This window comes from Mesoplodon densirostris, chromosome 7 (assembly GCF_025265405.1).
Source record: "Mesoplodon densirostris isolate mMesDen1 chromosome 7, mMesDen1 primary haplotype, whole genome shotgun sequence".
Classification (NCBI taxonomy): Eukaryota; Metazoa; Chordata; class Mammalia; order Artiodactyla; family Ziphiidae; genus Mesoplodon; species Mesoplodon densirostris.
In genome coordinates this window covers 68,585,488-68,603,384 of record NC_082667.1, presented here as the reverse complement: position 1 = coordinate 68,603,384, position 17,897 = coordinate 68,585,488, and the positions used below count along the sequence as shown (strand labels likewise).

The following is a 17,897-nucleotide window of genomic DNA, read 5'->3' as shown; positions in this document are numbered from 1 at the left end:
CAAGACCTCTTAAGTTATCTTCCCATGTAGTGTTGAAACTGGAGCCGGCCCCCGCACAGTTAGATTGATACCAGGCTGGCACCGCACACACACCCTATTGTTAATACCTCCTCAGGACAGATTAGATCCCACATTCCTCAGAAGTTCCGAGCTCTGGAGGGAACACTGCCAGCAGGCTCCTTCCACGGGGCAACAACTAGCTACAACTGATAAGTTTTCACTGAAATAACTAGAACAATTACACTGAGTTCCCACAGGGCTCTGTCACTAGCTATTAAGAGAGAAGCACTGCACTTGCATGCTGTGGTGTCTGCAAAGGTGTGAGCCAGACAACAGTAATTCAAGTCGAATCTTTAGCTCAATTTTATATGCTTTTATATGCTTTTATGGCTACGTGAGGTTGTTAACCAAATTCTTCACCTAAGGTGTACTATTAGATTGTTTTATGTTTTCTTTTCAGGTCTTATCTAGTAAACCTTGATATTTACACTATCTCAATTTAGGTTTGGACAAGTAACTAATTAATCTCTGACCAAAGATACTGAAGTTAGACTTGGGTTTGTTTGGTAAAATCTGTTGAGGTCATGGTTGGTTTTACATGTAGCTTAGTTAAAAAGCTGAATACTAACAAAGATCTTTGCTTTCAAGGCTTACCTTTCAACCAGAGTGCTCATTAAACAGCAAATGTAGTTGTACTTGAATTCTGCAACTTCCCTTTTATTTTTTCTGAAATAAGTGTCTGAAGGGAATGAAGTGGCAATAAGAATAAAAGGACAACACACGTACCTTTGCAGGAGCAAATCTCAAAGGGCCTAGATTAAATTTTAACCAGGGGTTACGTCTACCACGATTCTGTATCTCCAAGGGTTAGGTTTGGCTTTTATAATAATAAAAGGTGATTTTGGAAAAAGGACCCCATTTTAACATATACTGTATTTGCTAGGAGGAAACAGAGTTAGTCTTTGAAAGAAAATAAAAGGCAAAGAGTTTAGCAGATGGGTAATTCCCAAATCTGCATAAATGTAAACAGCCAGGATTTTGGTGCCTATGGGTTCTATCAAAGGTGTGAGTAAGGCTGAGACCAACACCAGTGCGTCCTCTTTGGCTAGTTTTAACACGTTCACAGTCACAACTAACATTCAAGGAATTTCCTTTTCATCCAAGTGTTTCTTTAAAAAGTACTTTATACCACAAACTAAAGTTCTAGCTGCCATCAGTCCTTCCCATACAAAAGATTGGTAAAATCTCCATAATACTCTTTTTTTTTTTTTTTGGAAAATGGGCTCGGACCACGTCAATTTCCTGGAGCATTTGTTTTCCAACATAAGGGGGTTCTCACCTCCTCCCTCCTTTCTTCCCCTGAAAGAGCTTGTAATGGAGACCCGGCTTCCTCGTCTGGTACCATCCTCCACATTCACTCCAAGGCCAGAGGAGCGCCGCTGTCTGAGCAGGCGTCCCCTGCCCTCCCCCGCCCAGTCAGAGCGCTGCTGCCCGGCAGAAGGTCCGGGCCCACTCCCCGCCTGGTTTCAAGTCCCTGAGCCGGTCAAGCCGGTGCTTTCTACAAAGAAGGGAGAATCGGCCGTCTCCCTCTCCCCGCTCTGCTCCTCCTACACAAGGGATTCGCACACAGGCACTGAGTCCGAGTCCTGGCTGTGCATAGAGCTCAGCCCGGTATCCGAGTCCTCGTCGTTACCAGGACAGCTCTTGGCCAGTCCGCGGGCCTGGTCCACCCACACCTCGGCGCAGGCCTGAGGCCGGGGTTCCTGCGAGGGACCGCTCGAGACCGGAGTTCCATCGGGAGCTACCGTCAGCTCCAACGAGTGCAAAGTCTGGAGAAGGCCCTGTAGCTCGCGCTCCTTGCTGTCCCACTGCTGCTGGCTGTAATCTAAGTCCGACTTGACGGTCTCAAGGTCCGTGTTGAGCCGGAGCCCTATGTAGAGGCTGGTGCTGAGCTGCGTCCTGACCCGCTCCCGCTCCAGCAGCAGCTCACCGTCGAGGCCGCCATCAGCCTCCGGGGGATCCTCCCGCGCTGCGAGCTCCTCCTGGCGCCTCCGCATCCACCTCTGGTTCAATTCCTCCTGGATTTCGGCTGAGAGGCGCTCGAGCAACTCCTCCTGTTGGGCCCGCTGCTCCTGCAACCGCAGCAGGTCGTCGCAGCGCCGGGCCAGCTCCTCCAGCTCGACCGCCTGAGCCTCGCCGTCCAGGGCCGGCGTCGCCGCCGCCGGCTCCTCTCCCGAGCCGCGCCCGTCGAGCTCGATGCCTGCGCCCACCAAGTAGGTATCCTGCACGTAGTTCACTCCGTGCCGCCGCATGCGGTCCAGATGCACCTTGGCCTCGTACCGGTCAATCTCTCGGTCCAGCTCCCGGAGCCGCTGCACCTGCTGACGGATGGTGTGGTCCTGGGAGAGCACCAAATGCACCAGCGTCTCCATGCGCTCCACCGACGCGCTCTCGGCGGCCCGCGGCGACGACGAGCATGACGAGGCTGTGGACGACGAAGTGGACGAGCAAGGCGACGACGGCTGCTGCTGGCGCCGCCGGTTGAGCTTGGCCAGCTTGCGGAAGGCCTTCCGCACCACCCGTCGCTGCTTCTCCTGGGTCAGAGCCAGGCTGGGCCGCGCCGGGACGCCCCGGGCGGAGCAGGTGCGCTCGCGACTGAGCACAACGCGCGCCTCGGCACTGCGGGGTCCCGTGTTGGGCAGCGACGCCTCGCTACGCACCAGCACGAAGCGTACGTTCTCTCGCTCGTCGCCCCAGGCGTCCCAGAGGCGCAAGATGCGCGTCTTGTTGGGCAGGATGCGCTCAAAGCCCCGCCACTTCTCCACAATGCAATAGCACTGCGGGGGCCCGCACAACATGCCCTGGGGCAGCGCCTCGTCGTCGTCGTCCTCTTCGTCCTCGTCCAGGGGTTCCGGCAGCTCCCCTGGGCCTGGCGGGTCGCCAGCTATGCCCCGCCGCCGGCCTCGCCTCTGCCGGCGTCGCCGCTGGCAGCCATCCTCCAAGAGCACCCGCACTACGTCCGAGCAAGTGGTGCGACGGGAGAGACCGGACACCAGTTTCTCCTCCTGGCAGATCCACACCGATATCGTCTTCTCCGAAGGATCCATGTTTCAACCGGGACGCAGGTGGCAGGAGGGGCCGAGCCCCACTGAGGCGGTAGGGGCAGCGGGCAGCCCGGCAGCTCTTGAATAAGGATTGGAGCTCGGGACCCTCGTCCTCGTCAGCACCGGCCCTTCTCCCAGCTGCGCACAGAAGGCAAGCTGCGTTGGTGCTCGGCCTGGACGGCGCACTCCCAGGGCAGCATGCGCGGGTTCGGGCTCCCGCCGCTCTGGCTCTGCCTAAGGTTCCCGGGGCCTCCGGGTTTTGCTCCTCCCCACGTGGCTCCTCCCCGTCCCGCCCCCAGCGCCGGAGCTGCGGCCGGAACGCGGGAGACGCGGAGCCCAGGCCCGCCCCTCTCCCGCGCTGCCCGCGTGGGGACTCTACTGCGCGTCGGTTCGAGAGAGGGACTCGGGGACCTCCGTGCCGCAGGGCCTGGAGCCCGTGCCTAGGCGCGGGTCAGCTCTGCTTCTCTCTCGGCCCACTGGCTCCTCTCCTTGTGCCTAGAGCTAGATGGAGTTTCTCATCTTTCCCGGCACCCCAGAGACGTTTCCTGGTCCTTCAAGGCAGCACGGTCTGAGAGGTGCCGCGGCGCAGAGAAACCGAGACATCCCGCGCCACCGGAGACTGCAACCGCATTGCCTGACCTCCAGATGGGAGCTGTAAAAACCTGCTATAATGCGGAAGGCCTTCAGTCTTCCTTGTCTGGAGGCAATATTTGCATATTGAAAGAGAACAGGACGGGGCAGTGTGCTCCGGGAACAAGTGTAGATATAGTAAGGTCTGGACTTGAAGGGGACGTTCAGAGGCTGCTCCCGGTGCCCGGCACCGTCATGTTTGTGGCTCCCCACGTCGCCTTGGCTTCGCATAGCCTTCTTGGTAGGGGGACTCCTGATTCTAGTGTGAGTTCCGGGCCCAAGCTCTTTTCCACATCCCACCTTCATAAAGAGAAACCTAGTCATTACCGCGACAGTTTCTGGCATTACCCAGTATCTAGATGTGGTCAAGAGGAGGTAAGGGCCAACTTTCACAGCTCAAGAAATCCAAGACCAAAATGCAAATAAACATTTTTCATCCTCAGACGCTGATGGGGATGGTCCGTTGTGTGCAAGGCTTGCTCCCAGCTTGTCCTTGGGAGCACAGGCCTGATAAGGTCACTCCTTTGCTTCAAGACCTTGGATGGCTCTTCACTGCCTCCTGAATAAAGTACTTTTATTCATTCATTCATGCACTTGATAAATATTTGCGTACGCACTGTGCTCCAGGTATTCAACACAGGTGCTAAACGTGTCCAACACGGGGTCTTCTGTGCTCTGATAAAGGAGAGCACGAGGTGCCAGAGGAATGCTGGAGTAGCTTCCTACCCAGCCTGGAAGAGTCGAGGAAGGCCCCCCGGGGAAGTGTCATCTTAAGCAAGACTGAAAGCATCATTTGAGTCAGCCAAAAGAAAAACAGAGGGGAGGAGGCAGGCAGCATGCCAGGCAGAAGGAACCACATGTGCAAAGTCAAGGAATCAAAAGGGCATGGCAGTTACCAGGGCTACAAGGAGTTTAAGTGAGAGGAGTGTCTAAGAATGAGGTTGGATGGGTGAGCAAGAGCCAGATCTGGAAGGGGCTTTAATTCCATGTGTCGGTATTTGGACCTATCCTAAGGGCAATGAGAAGCCATGGAGTGTGGATTCTGAGGTCAGACTGCCTGAGTAAAAATCCAGCCCTGTCACCTACTAGCTCTGTAACCTTAGGAAAAATATTTCATCTCTCCGAGCTTCACCTGTGAAATGGTGACAATAAAAATACCTGCCTGATGAAAACTATTATATATGGGATGGATAAACAACAAGATCCTACTGTATAGCAAGGAACTATATTCAACATCCTGTGAAAAATCATAATGGAAAAGAATATGAAAAAGAGTATATAGATATGTATATAACTGAATCACTTTGCTGTACAGAAGAAATTAACAACATTGTAAATCAAGCAGAAATTAACACAACATTGTAAATCAACTATACTTCAATAAAATGTTTTTAAAAACTACCTAATAGAACTGTTATGAGGATTAGATGCTTGGACCTGTTAAGTCCACAATGGAAGTTTTATTGGAAGGTTAGAAGTAGGGGGGGGGTACATTAATTTACTATTGCTGTGTAACAATTACCACAAATTTAGTGGCTTAAAATAAGACCCAGTTATTAGTTCTGCAGGTCAGAAGTCCAGCATGGCATGGCTGGGTCTTCTGCTCATGGTCTCCCAGGGCTAAAGGCAAGGTGTTGGCTGGGTTGAGTTCTCACCTGGAGGCTCTAGGAAACAATCCATTTCCAAGCTCACTCAGATTGTTGGCAGAATTCAGTTCCCTGCAGTTATAGGAATGACCTCCTTGTTTCCTTGCTGGCTATTGGCTGGAGGTCACTCTCAACTCCTGGAAGCCTCCCTCAGGTCCTTCCCATATAATACCCCCCTTCAGCTCCAAGTCAGCAACAGCATGTCAAATCTTCTGATTCCTCATTGGCTTGAAGTCTCTGTGACTTCCCCTTCTGCTACCTGCTGGAGAAAACTCTGCTTTTAAAGGGCTCGTTTCATTACGTAGAGCCACCTGGATAATCTCCCTGTTTTAAAGGCTGGCTAGAGACTTCCCTGGTGGTGCAGTGGTTAAGAATCCACCTGCCAATGCAGGGGACACGGGTTCGAGCCCTGGTCCGGGAAGATCCCACATGCCGTGGAGCAACTAAGCCCATGCACCACAACTACTGAACCTGCACTCTAGAGCCCACGAGCCACAACTACTGAGCCTGCATGCCACAACTACTAAGCCCGTGTGTCACAACTACTGAAGCCGGTGTGTCTAGAGCCTGTGCTCCACAACAAAGAGAAGCCACCGCAATGAGGAACCTGCGCACCACAACGAAGAGTAGCCCCTGCTTGCTGCAACTAGAGACAGCCCGTGCACAGCAACGAAGACCCAACGTAGCCAATAAATTAAAAAAAAAAAAAAAAGCTGACTAATTAGTGGCCTTAACTACAAAATCCCTTTTGCTGTGTAATGTAAGATAATCACCAGAGTAACACCAGGGGGATGGAGATCATGGGGCCATCTTCAATTTCTGCCTACCAGAGAGCCTAAAGTGACCATTCTCATTTTGAAAAATCACTCTGCTTGCATTGGGGATGATGGATGGTGGTGGGGAATGAAAGCCAAGGTGGCCCTTGCCTTGTGAAGACTGTCACATTCATCCAAGGAGGAGATGGTGGCTTGCACTGAGAATAGTGGTGGTGAGAGGACTGGACAAAATTGAGAGCTGTCAGGGAGGTGGGAGAAGCAGGACTTGGTAATGGATTCAAGGGGTATTTCCATCTTCCTAGCATGGTATTGGGAGTCTCATAATCTGGCCCTGCCCACTCCCCTAACTCCTCCTTCACATGCTTAGATATCCCTGCCTCCTTCCCCTCTCATGACTGTTAGAGCTTTGTTATCAGCTGCAATCCCTAGAAGATTTTAAGCTCCACAAAAGTAGGGATCATATCTGTTTTGCTCACTTTTGAATCCTCTGCATTTGGCACAATGCCTAGCACATTCTAGGTTTACTAGGTATCTGTTGAATAAATAAATGGATGAATGAATGAATCCTACATTCTAGCAAGTCAACACCTCACTCATTCAGAGCAGCACCTGAATCTTGATGCATTCATGCTTTTATAAGTGCTTTCCCCACTAACTAGGATCCCTCTTAAACTGAAAAACTCCTACTCATCCTTCAGAAGTTCAGCTCAAACATCATGTGTTGTGGGAATTCTTTCTTTCCTCCTCCAAGATGAACTGGCTCCTTGTTCCTCTTCTGCCTCTCCTGATGCACATGTTACTTTGTGTTGTGATGCACTTTTTTCATGTCTCTTTGTCCACAAGACTTAAGAGCTTTTCAAAAGAGTGAATTGACTATCTTATTTATATTTTGGTCCCTAGTGCCTGGTACATAGTAGGCACTTTCTATGTCTTACTCAATACTGTAAGGAACAGTGTAAGGAACACTAAGATGAATACTATCTAAGATATTGTGCTACCTTCAAGGTTGTAATTTCTTTTTAGTGAAATCCCTGTTGTAGGAATGTTATATTTGTTATTCCTGCTGGAGCAATTAAAGGATAGAGTGATTAAGGGGTCCTGGGAAGGCTGAAGAAGGCAGGGCTTTAATAAGTGGACAGAAGGAGCTGGTGGGAGAAATGACATGAGTTAAAATGTTAAGGTAGGTATGCACATGGTCATGTACCAGTGTTTTAGAGTGCAGGCTCTGGGGCTGCCCTGCCAAGACTTGAGTACTAGCTGCAAGCTTTCTAAGCTTTAATTTCCTCATCTGGAAAAAAAAAAAAAAGGATAATAGGGCCTCCCTGGTGGCGCAAGTGGTTGAGAGTCCGCCTGCCGATGCAGGGGATACGGGTTTGTGCCCCGGTCTGGGAGGATCCCATATGCCGCGGAGCGGCTGGGCCCGTGAGCCGTGGCCGCTGAGCCTGCGCGTCCGGAGCCTGTGCTCCGCAACGGGGGAGGCCACAACAGTGAGAGGCCCGCATACCGCAAAAAAAAAAAAAAAAAAAAAAGGATAATAGAACCTCCTTAGAGAATTGTCATGAACATGAAATAATGTACAACATGTAAAAAATTTAGTATGGTATCTGGCATATAACAAATGCTCGATAAAACATAGCTAGCTTTATCCACACATTTTGAGTACCTTTCCAAGCTGTGTCCTCGGCTGGGCTTTAAGGCTGCAGCAGTGAATTAGACAGGCATGGTTCCTGCCCTTACAGAGCTCACAGTCAGGACTAGTTTGGTATTTGTTTGATTAGAAATGTAATTGTTAGATTAGGCAAGGCTGTAGTAATAAACAGAGCCAAACGTGTATAATGGTTCAAACGTAACAAAGGTTTATTTTTCTCTGATGTAATAGTCAAAAGCAGGTATCCTGGTTGGTAGGTGGCTTTATTCCAGACAATGATACAGGGATCCTGGTTCCTTCCATCTCATGACTCCAGTCTCCTAGACCTCATCATCTACATCCAGCCAGAGGAAAAGGAGAGGAGGAAGGGGCATATCCTTTTCTTCAAGACCTTGGCCAGGAAATGGAACACACTGCTTCCACTCACATCCCACTGAGTAGAACCCAGCCACATGGCCACTTGTAATGGCAAGGGAGGCTGGGAAATGTAGTGAATGTCTCAAAAGAAGAAGGAGTGGATTTTTATGAATAGCTAACTACCTGCCAGAAGAATCTTTATAAAAAATGGGAGATGAGGCAGAGAGATGTTCCAAAAGTGTGTCTGTTGCAACACAGGCCAATTCTGGCTGTCTTAGATGGAGCACACCCTTTCCAGTTGGCCATGAACCCAACACTCTCTTTGTCTCTTATATGACCCAATTCACCTACATTCACAACTCACCTGACCACTGTAGACAGCTGAGTTTGTGACTCCTGCTTCTACACTTCCTCCCAGGATTATCTCACTAACTGCCAGGGATTTAATACTATCGATACACCATGGCTCCCAAATCTAGGCATCCCTTCCAGACCTCCCAATCTCCCAGTATGCATATTCAACTGCTTGCCACATAGCTCCACTTAGGTGTCCCCAAAATACCCCAAACATTTGTCAAAAAGATAAGCTGAACTTATCTTTCTTCCCAAACCTGTTCTGCCTCCTGAACTTCTATCTCAGAGAATGGCCCCACCATCCACCAAATGACGTATGAAACCTGAGGATCACCCTGCATCATCTACCTCCTTTCCCACAGTGAAATGAAGTTCTAGGAGGGCAAAACTGTTTTGTTTTCTGCTTTCTCTCCAGTGCCTAGCACACAGTAGGCATTGAGTGTTTGTGGAATGAATGAATGAATGAATTGCCTTAGCTCAGGCCCTAATTATTTCTTACCTGGATCCCACACTTTCCTCCACACTAGTTTCTTCCTGGCTTGCCTTTCTCCCATATTCCCTACTGACAAATGTTTGATGACTTCCTATTATCTTCAGAATCAAATCCAGCCCTCTCAGCAGAGCCTATATACCCCTCAGGATCTGATGGTTGCTTCACTCTCAGCCTGTACACTCCAGCCACCTCCTTGTTCACAGTCTTCCCTCTGACCCCCTGGCTAATTCCTACCCACCCTCCAAGCTTCAGCTTAACCGTCACCTCTTCCTAAAAGTCTTCACTCACAACATCCACCCCAGGAATTAATCCAAGCAGAACTGTGCTTTAGGAAGATTAATCTACATCAGTAGGTAGGATCAATTGAAGTTATGATACACTTTTGTTAAGAAGAACAGGCTGTGGGGGAGGGTAAAGGGCTGTACTGTCCAGTACAGTAGCCACTAGACATATGTGGTTATTGAGCACTTGAAATATGGTTAGCTGAATTGAGATGTGCTATGAGTATAATATACACTAGATGTCAAAGACTCAGCACACAAAAAATTTAATAACATTAGTAATATGCTCTATCAACTACATGTTGAAATGATACTATTTTGGAAATATTTGATTAACTCATTGAATTTATTTTACCTGTTTCTTTTTCTTTTAACGAAGAAAGAAAATTTTATTCAGCAAATGGGAAAAAAAAGAAATTCCAATACTTTCCTAATCAAACACAAAAATTAATTCAAGATGAATCATGGACTTACATGTAAAAGCCGATACTATTAAATCTTCTTTTTCTTAAAGAAGAAACATATTCATAGAAAAAAATAGAAGAAAAAATATATTCAAGCTTTAGTATGGCTAAGATTTCTTAGAAAAGACACAAAAATAACCCCAAAAGAAAAACTGGACTTTATCAAAATTAAAGACATTAAAAACAAACAAACAATAGAAAACAAAAACAAGCCTGTTAAGAAAAGGAAAAGGCAAACCACAGACTGAGAGAGGTTATTCACAGTGCATATATCTGACAAAAGACTCATGTCCATAATATAAACTAATCCCTACAAGTCAATAATTTTTAAATGTTATAAAAGCAGACAAAAGACTTGAACAGATACCTCACAAAAGAAGTATAAAAATGGGCAGTGAGCTTAAGAAAGAGCTCAACATCCTCTGTCATCAAGTAAAAGCCAATTAAACCCACACTGAAATACCACTACATATCTACTAGAATGACTAAAATGTAAACAATAACCCCAAATGTTGGCTAGGAGGTAATGCCACCAGAACCCTCATACATGGCTGGTGGGAATGTAATAATACGAATGCTTTGGAAAAACAGTTTCGCAGTTTCATACAAAGTTAGACATCTCCCCTATGATTTAGCAAATCCATTCATAGGTATTTTACCCAAGATAAACGAAAATATGTTTAAGAAAAGACTTATCCAAAATGTTTATAAGAGCTTAATTTAATAGCCCCAATCTGGAAACAACCCATCAACAGAAGAATGCAGTATATTATAATATATTACATTATATTAATTATATTAATTCAACAAAACACTAATTAGCAATAAATGTTATAAAGTATTGTTATCCATAGCAACATGAATGAATTTTAAGAACATTCTACTGAGTGAAAGTAATCATATATAACACATATTGTAAAATTCATTTGTTCAAAGAAGGCAAAACTAATCTTTGGTGACTGAAATCAGAACCCTGGTTGTCTCTAGGGTAGAGGAGATTGCATAGGATGGGTTATGGAGAACTTTCTAGGGTGAGAGAAATGCTCCTTATTTTTACTGGTGTTTTTTGTTGTATCAGAGAATGCATTTGTCAAAACTCATTGAACTGTACCTTTATAAATCTGTTTATTTACCTGTATATAATTTTTATCTCAGTTAAGATAATCCAGACTGTCTGATTCCAATGCCCACATTTTTTTTTTGCTATCCTATGCTGAATATCAGGCAAAAAGTTAGCCATTGGAAATTTTACAAACCTGAAATGAGTCAGCACCTTGTGAAGTAAAGAGAATGGATTCCTGTATTAGAAGAGCATAAGTGAGGAAGCTGTTTATAAACTGTAAAGGTGACAGAAATATTTATATTTATTTTTAAAAAACTATTATTATAAACTGTTAAAGCAGTATCACACCCTAGGGGCTTTGGAGAAAGTAGCCATCTGCATTATCTGTTGCTGCATAAGTGGCCTAAGGCAACAAGTTTTATTCCCTCATTTTTCTGTGGGTGAGGAATTTGGAAGTGGCTTAGCTGGGTCAATCTAGCTTGAGATGTCTCAGGAGGTTGCAGTCAAGTCCTTGGCAGGGGTGCAGTTATCTGAAGGCTGGAGGGTCCTCCCCCAAGTTTACTCTGTGGTTGTTGACTGGCCTCAGATCCTCACTGGCTGTTGGCAGGAGGCCTTAGTTCCTTGTCGAGTGGGCCTCTTCAGACTTCTGAGAGTCCATAGGATATGACAGCTGGCTTCCCCCAGAGCAAGTGGTCCCGTTATGGATCACAAGTCCATGTGCCCGATGCACAGTGAGGCAAAACAATAACAAAACGTCGGAGTTTGCAGCAAAGAAAGGCTTATCGCAGGGCCATGCAAGGAGAATGGAGGGCTCATGCCTTAAAAACCCCAAACTCCCTGAAAGCTTCCAGCAAAGCCATATTATAGGAAAGGTGAGGGAGGAGCATGGTTAGCAGTTGCAGACTTCTTTGTGTCAGATCCTTTGTTCTTGAGGTCAGGTCACGGTCACGTCACGATGTTCCTGTAAACCTTAATGGCAGTGTCCATATACTCCAGCTGCTGAGGCCTTAGCGGACTGCGACCCACGGAGACCGCCGCCGCCATTAGGTCGCGGAGGTGGGGATGTGGGGAGGGGTTTGCTGCTGCTTCAAGGCCTGGGCCCAGCCGGTGGGCGGCGTGGCGAGGGCTCTGGAGCTCTGCAGGACACAGCCCTCAGCCTGTCCCCGGGACCCCCAGCTCACCTGTGCATCCCAAGGACGGAGGGCCTGGGAGGGCCCCGGGGAGAAGGCCACGATCTGCATCTCACCGCAACCTTGCCACAAGGACCACTGCCAGGCTGACTGTTGGAGCGGGACCTTACGGTCTCATGCTCTCTTTTTTTTTTTAATGGATAAACCAACACATTTATTTTGATGGATTTTGTTTTTCAGGCAACATAAGAATGATATTGTAAGTGATGTAAGAGATATTTAGTTTTTAAAAAAGGAGTACAGGAGAAACAAAATTTAGATACATCAAAATAGACCTGCTACCAAATTCAAATATAAATAATTGAATTTCACAAATGACTACTCTCTGTAATTGTGGTTTAATCTTACATGAAAGTGACTAAGTTCCACCCCATTTACCTGTTTCTTTTTATTTTATTTATTTATTAATTTTTTTTTTTGCGGTACGCGGGCCTCTCACTGTTGTGGCCTCTCCCGTTGCGGAGCACAGGCTCCGGACTCGCAGGCTCAGCGGCCATGGCTCATGGGCCCAGCAGCCGCTCTGCGGCATGTGGGATCTTCCCGGACCGGGGCACGAACCCGTGTCCCCTGCATCGTCAGGCGGACTCTCAACCACTGCACCACCAGGAAAGCCCTCTTTTTACTTCTTTTTAAATGTGGCTACCAGAAATTTAAAAATATCTGTATGGCTCATATTATAGTTCCATTAAACTATGCTTCCTGGGGAAATTTCCAGAAACTTGAAGCAAATTGAGCCTCTCCAAGTGTGGAATTACCCTAAATATCTTAAACAAGTACATGTCTGCCTGCGTTATGGCCATCTCCAGAGAAAGCCATTGCATAGCTTTTCTGGATTTGTAGTTTGAATGTTTCTTTTTGTTTTATGATGTCCCTCAGAAAAGTTTCTTGTTAGAACCTAAGCTACTCCCCTTAGGCAGCCTAAGATGCACATTCCTGAGTCCAAACCTACAGTTGGATCCAACTGAAAGTCAAAATATAAGTGGTTACTTCCCAGACAGGACTTCAGCATCCTTGCTCATCTACCAGTCCAGATCCCTGGTGGAGATTCAGGTAGTGTCCTGAGCCAGAAAATACACAGGTTTCACGATAGGAGAAAATATACAAAAATATATTTTTGATCTGTGCATAGGGGAGGCATTCATAAACAGGACAAACGAAAGCAAAATTCATAGAAGAAGACCAAGTAAAAATTTGAAACTTCTGATTGGAAAAATATACAAGGATACCATAAATTATGTTGTCAAATAATAACGCAGAAAAAATTATCTACAGCATAGATACCAAAGGATTAGTATTCAGGATGTATAAAGAACTCCTAAAATTTAGTTTTAAAAAATCATGCCACACGATGTAAAATAGATGAAGGGTAGATCAGAAGTAGATCACAAAAGAGGAAACATAAATAGCCAGCAAACAATAATGCCCAACTGGGCCTCCCTGGTGGCGCAGTGGTTGAGAGTCCGCCTGCCGATGCAGGGGATACGGGTTCGTGCCCCGGTCTGGGAGGATCCCATATGCCGCGGAGCGGCTGGGCCCATGAGCCATGGCCGCTGAGCCTGCGCATCCGGAGCCTGTGCTCCGCAACGGGAGAGGCCACAACAGTGAGAGGCCCGCGTACGGCAAAAAAAATAAATAAATAAAAAATAATGCCCAACTGGACCAGATATCAGGAAAATGTAAATTTAAGTGAAACCAGATGCCCTTTTACTGCCAACAGATTGGCAACATTTTAGAAACTGACACTGACATCGTTGGCCAGGATGAGGAGATATATCTATTAAACATTAAAATGTACATACTCTATGTCCCATTCAACTTCATGGTATCTACCTTAGAAAACATACATGTGCTCAAGGAGGCATGTATACGGATGTGGACTAAACCATTTCATTTTAGCAAAACAATGGATACAATCAAAGTGTCTATCAATAAGGGAATGGCTGAAGAGGCTAGGGGATACTCAAAATTTGGAAGGCTTGGCAACAGTGAAAGCCAGTAAAGTAGATTTATAAGAATTAGGTAATAACAAATCTCCAAGATGAATTGTTCAGTGCAAAAGGCAAGTTTCAGTGTGACGTTTATGATGAGATCCCATTTATGTTTTTAACACATACACATATACATCAAATCAGATCGTGTGTTTCCCTGGGTACAGATAACTGTATGTGCATGCACAGAACAAGGTATCGAAGGATGTTTGCCGAACTGAAAGCAGTGAATCCCTCCTGGAAGAATAAGAAGTTTGCAGAGGGAGACGATCAAAGGGGAATTTAGCTTCCTCTGCAACAATTTTACAAGAATTTAGTCATGTATTACTTAATTATGCAATTGCAGTGTATGATTTTTAAAACTGAAAGGGCTCAGGTTGGGCTCACTAAGTTCTGATTCTCTTTTTGACCTTTCCTTCATCTCTTTTAGACATAGCTCCCTCACTCATGAGAAAACTGAGGCCATGGGGAAGGGACTGGCCAGTTTCCCAGCTCACAGAGCTCTGTTTTGTTTGGAGTTTCTAGCTGTCCAATCTATCAGTCACAGTTCATGGCAGCTGTGGAACACCCAAAACAGGAACTCCCGCCCTTAATTATATCGAGGCATGCAGAAGTGTGACTGGCCCTTACTGCATGAACCGGCTCCTCTTAATGATTAACTGTAGAAAATAATCCGGCAAATTATGTTTACAAAAACCTTTGGTTGCTCTCAAATGCATTAGAGGAAATCTGGGAAACCCCACGCTTGTCCAAGGGAACCCATTCCTGATCAAACTGAACACCTGGCTGGGAGATATCCTCAGGGATGTGGCTTCTTAAATTGAGGTCAGTGGGCCACCTGCCCAGAACTGCCTGTGGTGTTTATTAAAATGCAGATATCTGGGCTCCACTCTAGACATAGTGAATCAAAGTCTCTGAAGGTAGGCCCCAAAATTTGCATTTAAAGCAGTCTCTCCTGGGGATTCTTTTTTTTTTTTTTTTTTTTTTTTGCGGTATGCAGGCCTCTCACTGCCACGGCCCCTCCCGCTGCGGAGCACAGGCTCAGGACGCACAGGCCCAGCGGCCATGGCTCACGGGCCCAGCCGCTCCGTGGCACGCGGGATCCTCCTGGACCGGGGCACGAACCCGCGTCCCCTGCATCGGCCGGCAGGCGTACTGACAACCACTGCGTCACCAGGGAAGCCCTCCTGGGGATTCTTATGCACACTAAAGCTTGACCCCAACTGCACTAGGAGGAAAGAACCAGAGACAAGAATGCTTTTAGCAAGAATGCTCTTTAGCCATCTTGGTCCCATAGATGGTAATTATATAAAACTGAGATACATACACAATAGGGTGCTGGCAACATATGACAGGTGAGAAAGAGATGTCCCTGGGAAGAAGAAGGTAAGAGAGAGGACAGAGTAGGGGAGGGGCTGATCACTGTTTATCCTCTGGAATCTTTTCTCTTTGGTGGAAGCCTGGGTTACAAGATGATAACATAGAAATGTTTAGGTAAGGGAGTCTAAAGTAGCAATGACTTCAGTCATCTGAAAGACATCCTGGAAGATACTGAGCATTCCTAGTCCTTGTTCCAACAAAACCAACCTAGTTGCTGATTCACAAATCATCCTGGGAATGTATAGCACTTACAGTCAAAGAGAAACCTCTTAAGCAAAAAGTATCATCTATTCAATGGTCTATGACATCACCATAGAAGACTATGTCAAAAGGGGTTTTGTTTGATTAATTTTCATTATCTGTTGTTACCCAGTTAATGAAAGGTGATACTGTTAATGAGTGTGTGAACGAGACAGTGTCTTCATTGCCACATCTGAAACATTTCCCAGCTTTCCCAGGGTAGAATAGTCCTGACCCTAAGTGTGGCCTTTCTTCATTATAGAGAGATACAAACTCTTTCTCTCTCCAATTGCCCAACACCAAATTATTGTGTGTCAGCTACTCACCACCCAGGACACAATATGAGGCCTGTACTTGAATTACTGCTACTTTATGTGAGCAAAATGCTAGCTTTATTTTCTCAGTAAAGTCGATTGAGTTGGGAGAAGTTTCAATACCACATTTCTTGGTTTGAAAGCAGGATTGTTTTAGTAGCTGGTGTGAACTGCCTGGAACTTGGCAACTCCCTTTAAGAAATATTTAGAAGATAATAAATTTGATTAAATGGAAACTTTGATACAAATAACTTTGAGACAGTGAAACCATGTTCACAAGGAGATGTTCTTTTCCCCACTGAGGAAGAAATGGAGACATGTTTCTATTGTCAGTGCGTCCTATCCGGCCAGATTAAAAAGGAAGGCTGTGGGCCAGATAAGCAAAAATAGGTTACATCTGGGTAACTCAGCAGTCTCTCCCTGCTTGCTGAAGAAGCTCCTCTTTGTTTCACTCTTAAAGCACAGCGTTGTTTTCTTGGACTGGTGCTCTGAGTTAAACCTGGGTTAAACTATGGATCCCTTACACTTGATTTTGTGATTGGGAGACCTACACAGATGCAAACCTAGAACATAATTGAACCCTTAAAAGCTAAAATCTCCACGAATAGGAAAGAAGCCACTTGATCCTACAGAAGATTGTCTGGTTGCCTTCTCTTTTGTATCTGTTGTTAAACTAGAAAAAGAAATCACTAAATTATCAGTCTGTATTTGCTACTTTGGAGTACTCATTAAAGAATTTTACAAAACAACTGTGTCATAAAAAGTATTTCATCCATATGATTCAGCCATCCCATTTCTCAGTGTGTATATACCCAAAATAATTGAAAGCAGGGTCTTGAAAAGGTATTTGTACACCCATGTTCATAGCAGCATTATTTAAATAGCCACAAGGTAGAAGCAACCCAAGTGTCCATTGGCAGATAGATGGATAAATAAAATGTGGTATGTACATACAATTCAGCCTTAAGAAGGAAGGAAACTCTGACACATGCTACAACATGGATGAATTTTGAGGACATGTTAAGTGAAATAAGCCAGTCATAAAAAAGATAACTACTGGGACTTCTCTGGCAGTCCAGTGGTTTAGACTCCACACTTCCACTGCAGTGGGCACGGGTTCAATCCCTGGTCAGGGAACTAAGATCCCGCATGCTGCATAGTGCAGCCAAAAAAAAAAAAAAAAGATAAATACTGTGTGATTCCACTTATATAAGGTACCTAGAAAGGTCAAATTCATAGATACAGAAAGTAGAACAGTGCTTACTGGGGCCTGGGGAAGCGGGGAGTGGAGAGTTATTGTTTTATGGATATGAAGTTTCAATTTTTCAAGATGAAAAGAGTTCTGGAGATGGAGGTGGTAATGACTGTACAACAGTGTGAATGCACTAATGCTACTGAACTATATACTTAACAATAGTTAAGATGGTAAATTTTATGTTATGTACATTTCACCACAATTTAAAATCATAATGCTTTTTAAAAAGTATTTTAGATTTTTATGCCAAAGCTCTTACTAAGGGAACCTTCAACTTTTTCAAAATGTAAAATACTTTCCACATGACTTTCAAAGTAAATACAGTATTTTGTTAATTCCCTGCATCTCTCAGGAAACAATTTCTGATCACTGTTCATTTGAAAAACCTTTGTCTTCCTTCTGCTTTCATACTCTTTCTCCCTAGCTCCATGTATTAGTCAACTTTGTTAGCGGTTTATACTGATTTGTGGCTTTATTGCTCCGGTCTTTATGAGAAACTTAGGTAAATAGTTGCAAGCTTTGCTAAGCTTGAAAAATGATATCTGGGTACTAAGTCTTTATGTTGAAAAGACTGTGACTAAAAAATATATTCTTAATAAAATTAATATTCTCCCTAGTTCACAGAGCCATGTGCAGAATAAACAGCACAATTTCTGCCTGGAGACAATCGATATGAACACATGTCCTAGTAGATATTTGCTTATTAAGCCATTG

The 17,897-nt window shown here is 45.5% G+C and overlaps 1 protein-coding gene across 1 annotated transcript; it reads right to left on the bottom strand.

The window, feature by feature from the left end:
- Nucleotides 1-1,607: 1,607 nt before the first annotated feature.
- RASSF10 (Ras association domain family member 10) lies at nucleotides 1,608-3,107 on the bottom strand. Its single transcript, XM_060105613.1, has one exon. The coding sequence runs from the start codon at nucleotides 3,105-3,107 to the stop codon at nucleotides 1,608-1,610; it is 1,500 nt and encodes a 499-aa protein (XP_059961596.1).
- Nucleotides 3,108-17,897: the final 14,790 nt, after the last annotated feature.

Bases quoted from the DNA above. Each gene is read 5' to 3' on its own strand.
- RASSF10 (XM_060105613.1), bottom strand. From the start codon at position 3,107: ATGGATCCTTCGGAGAAGACGATATCGGTGTGGATCTGCCAGGAGGAG.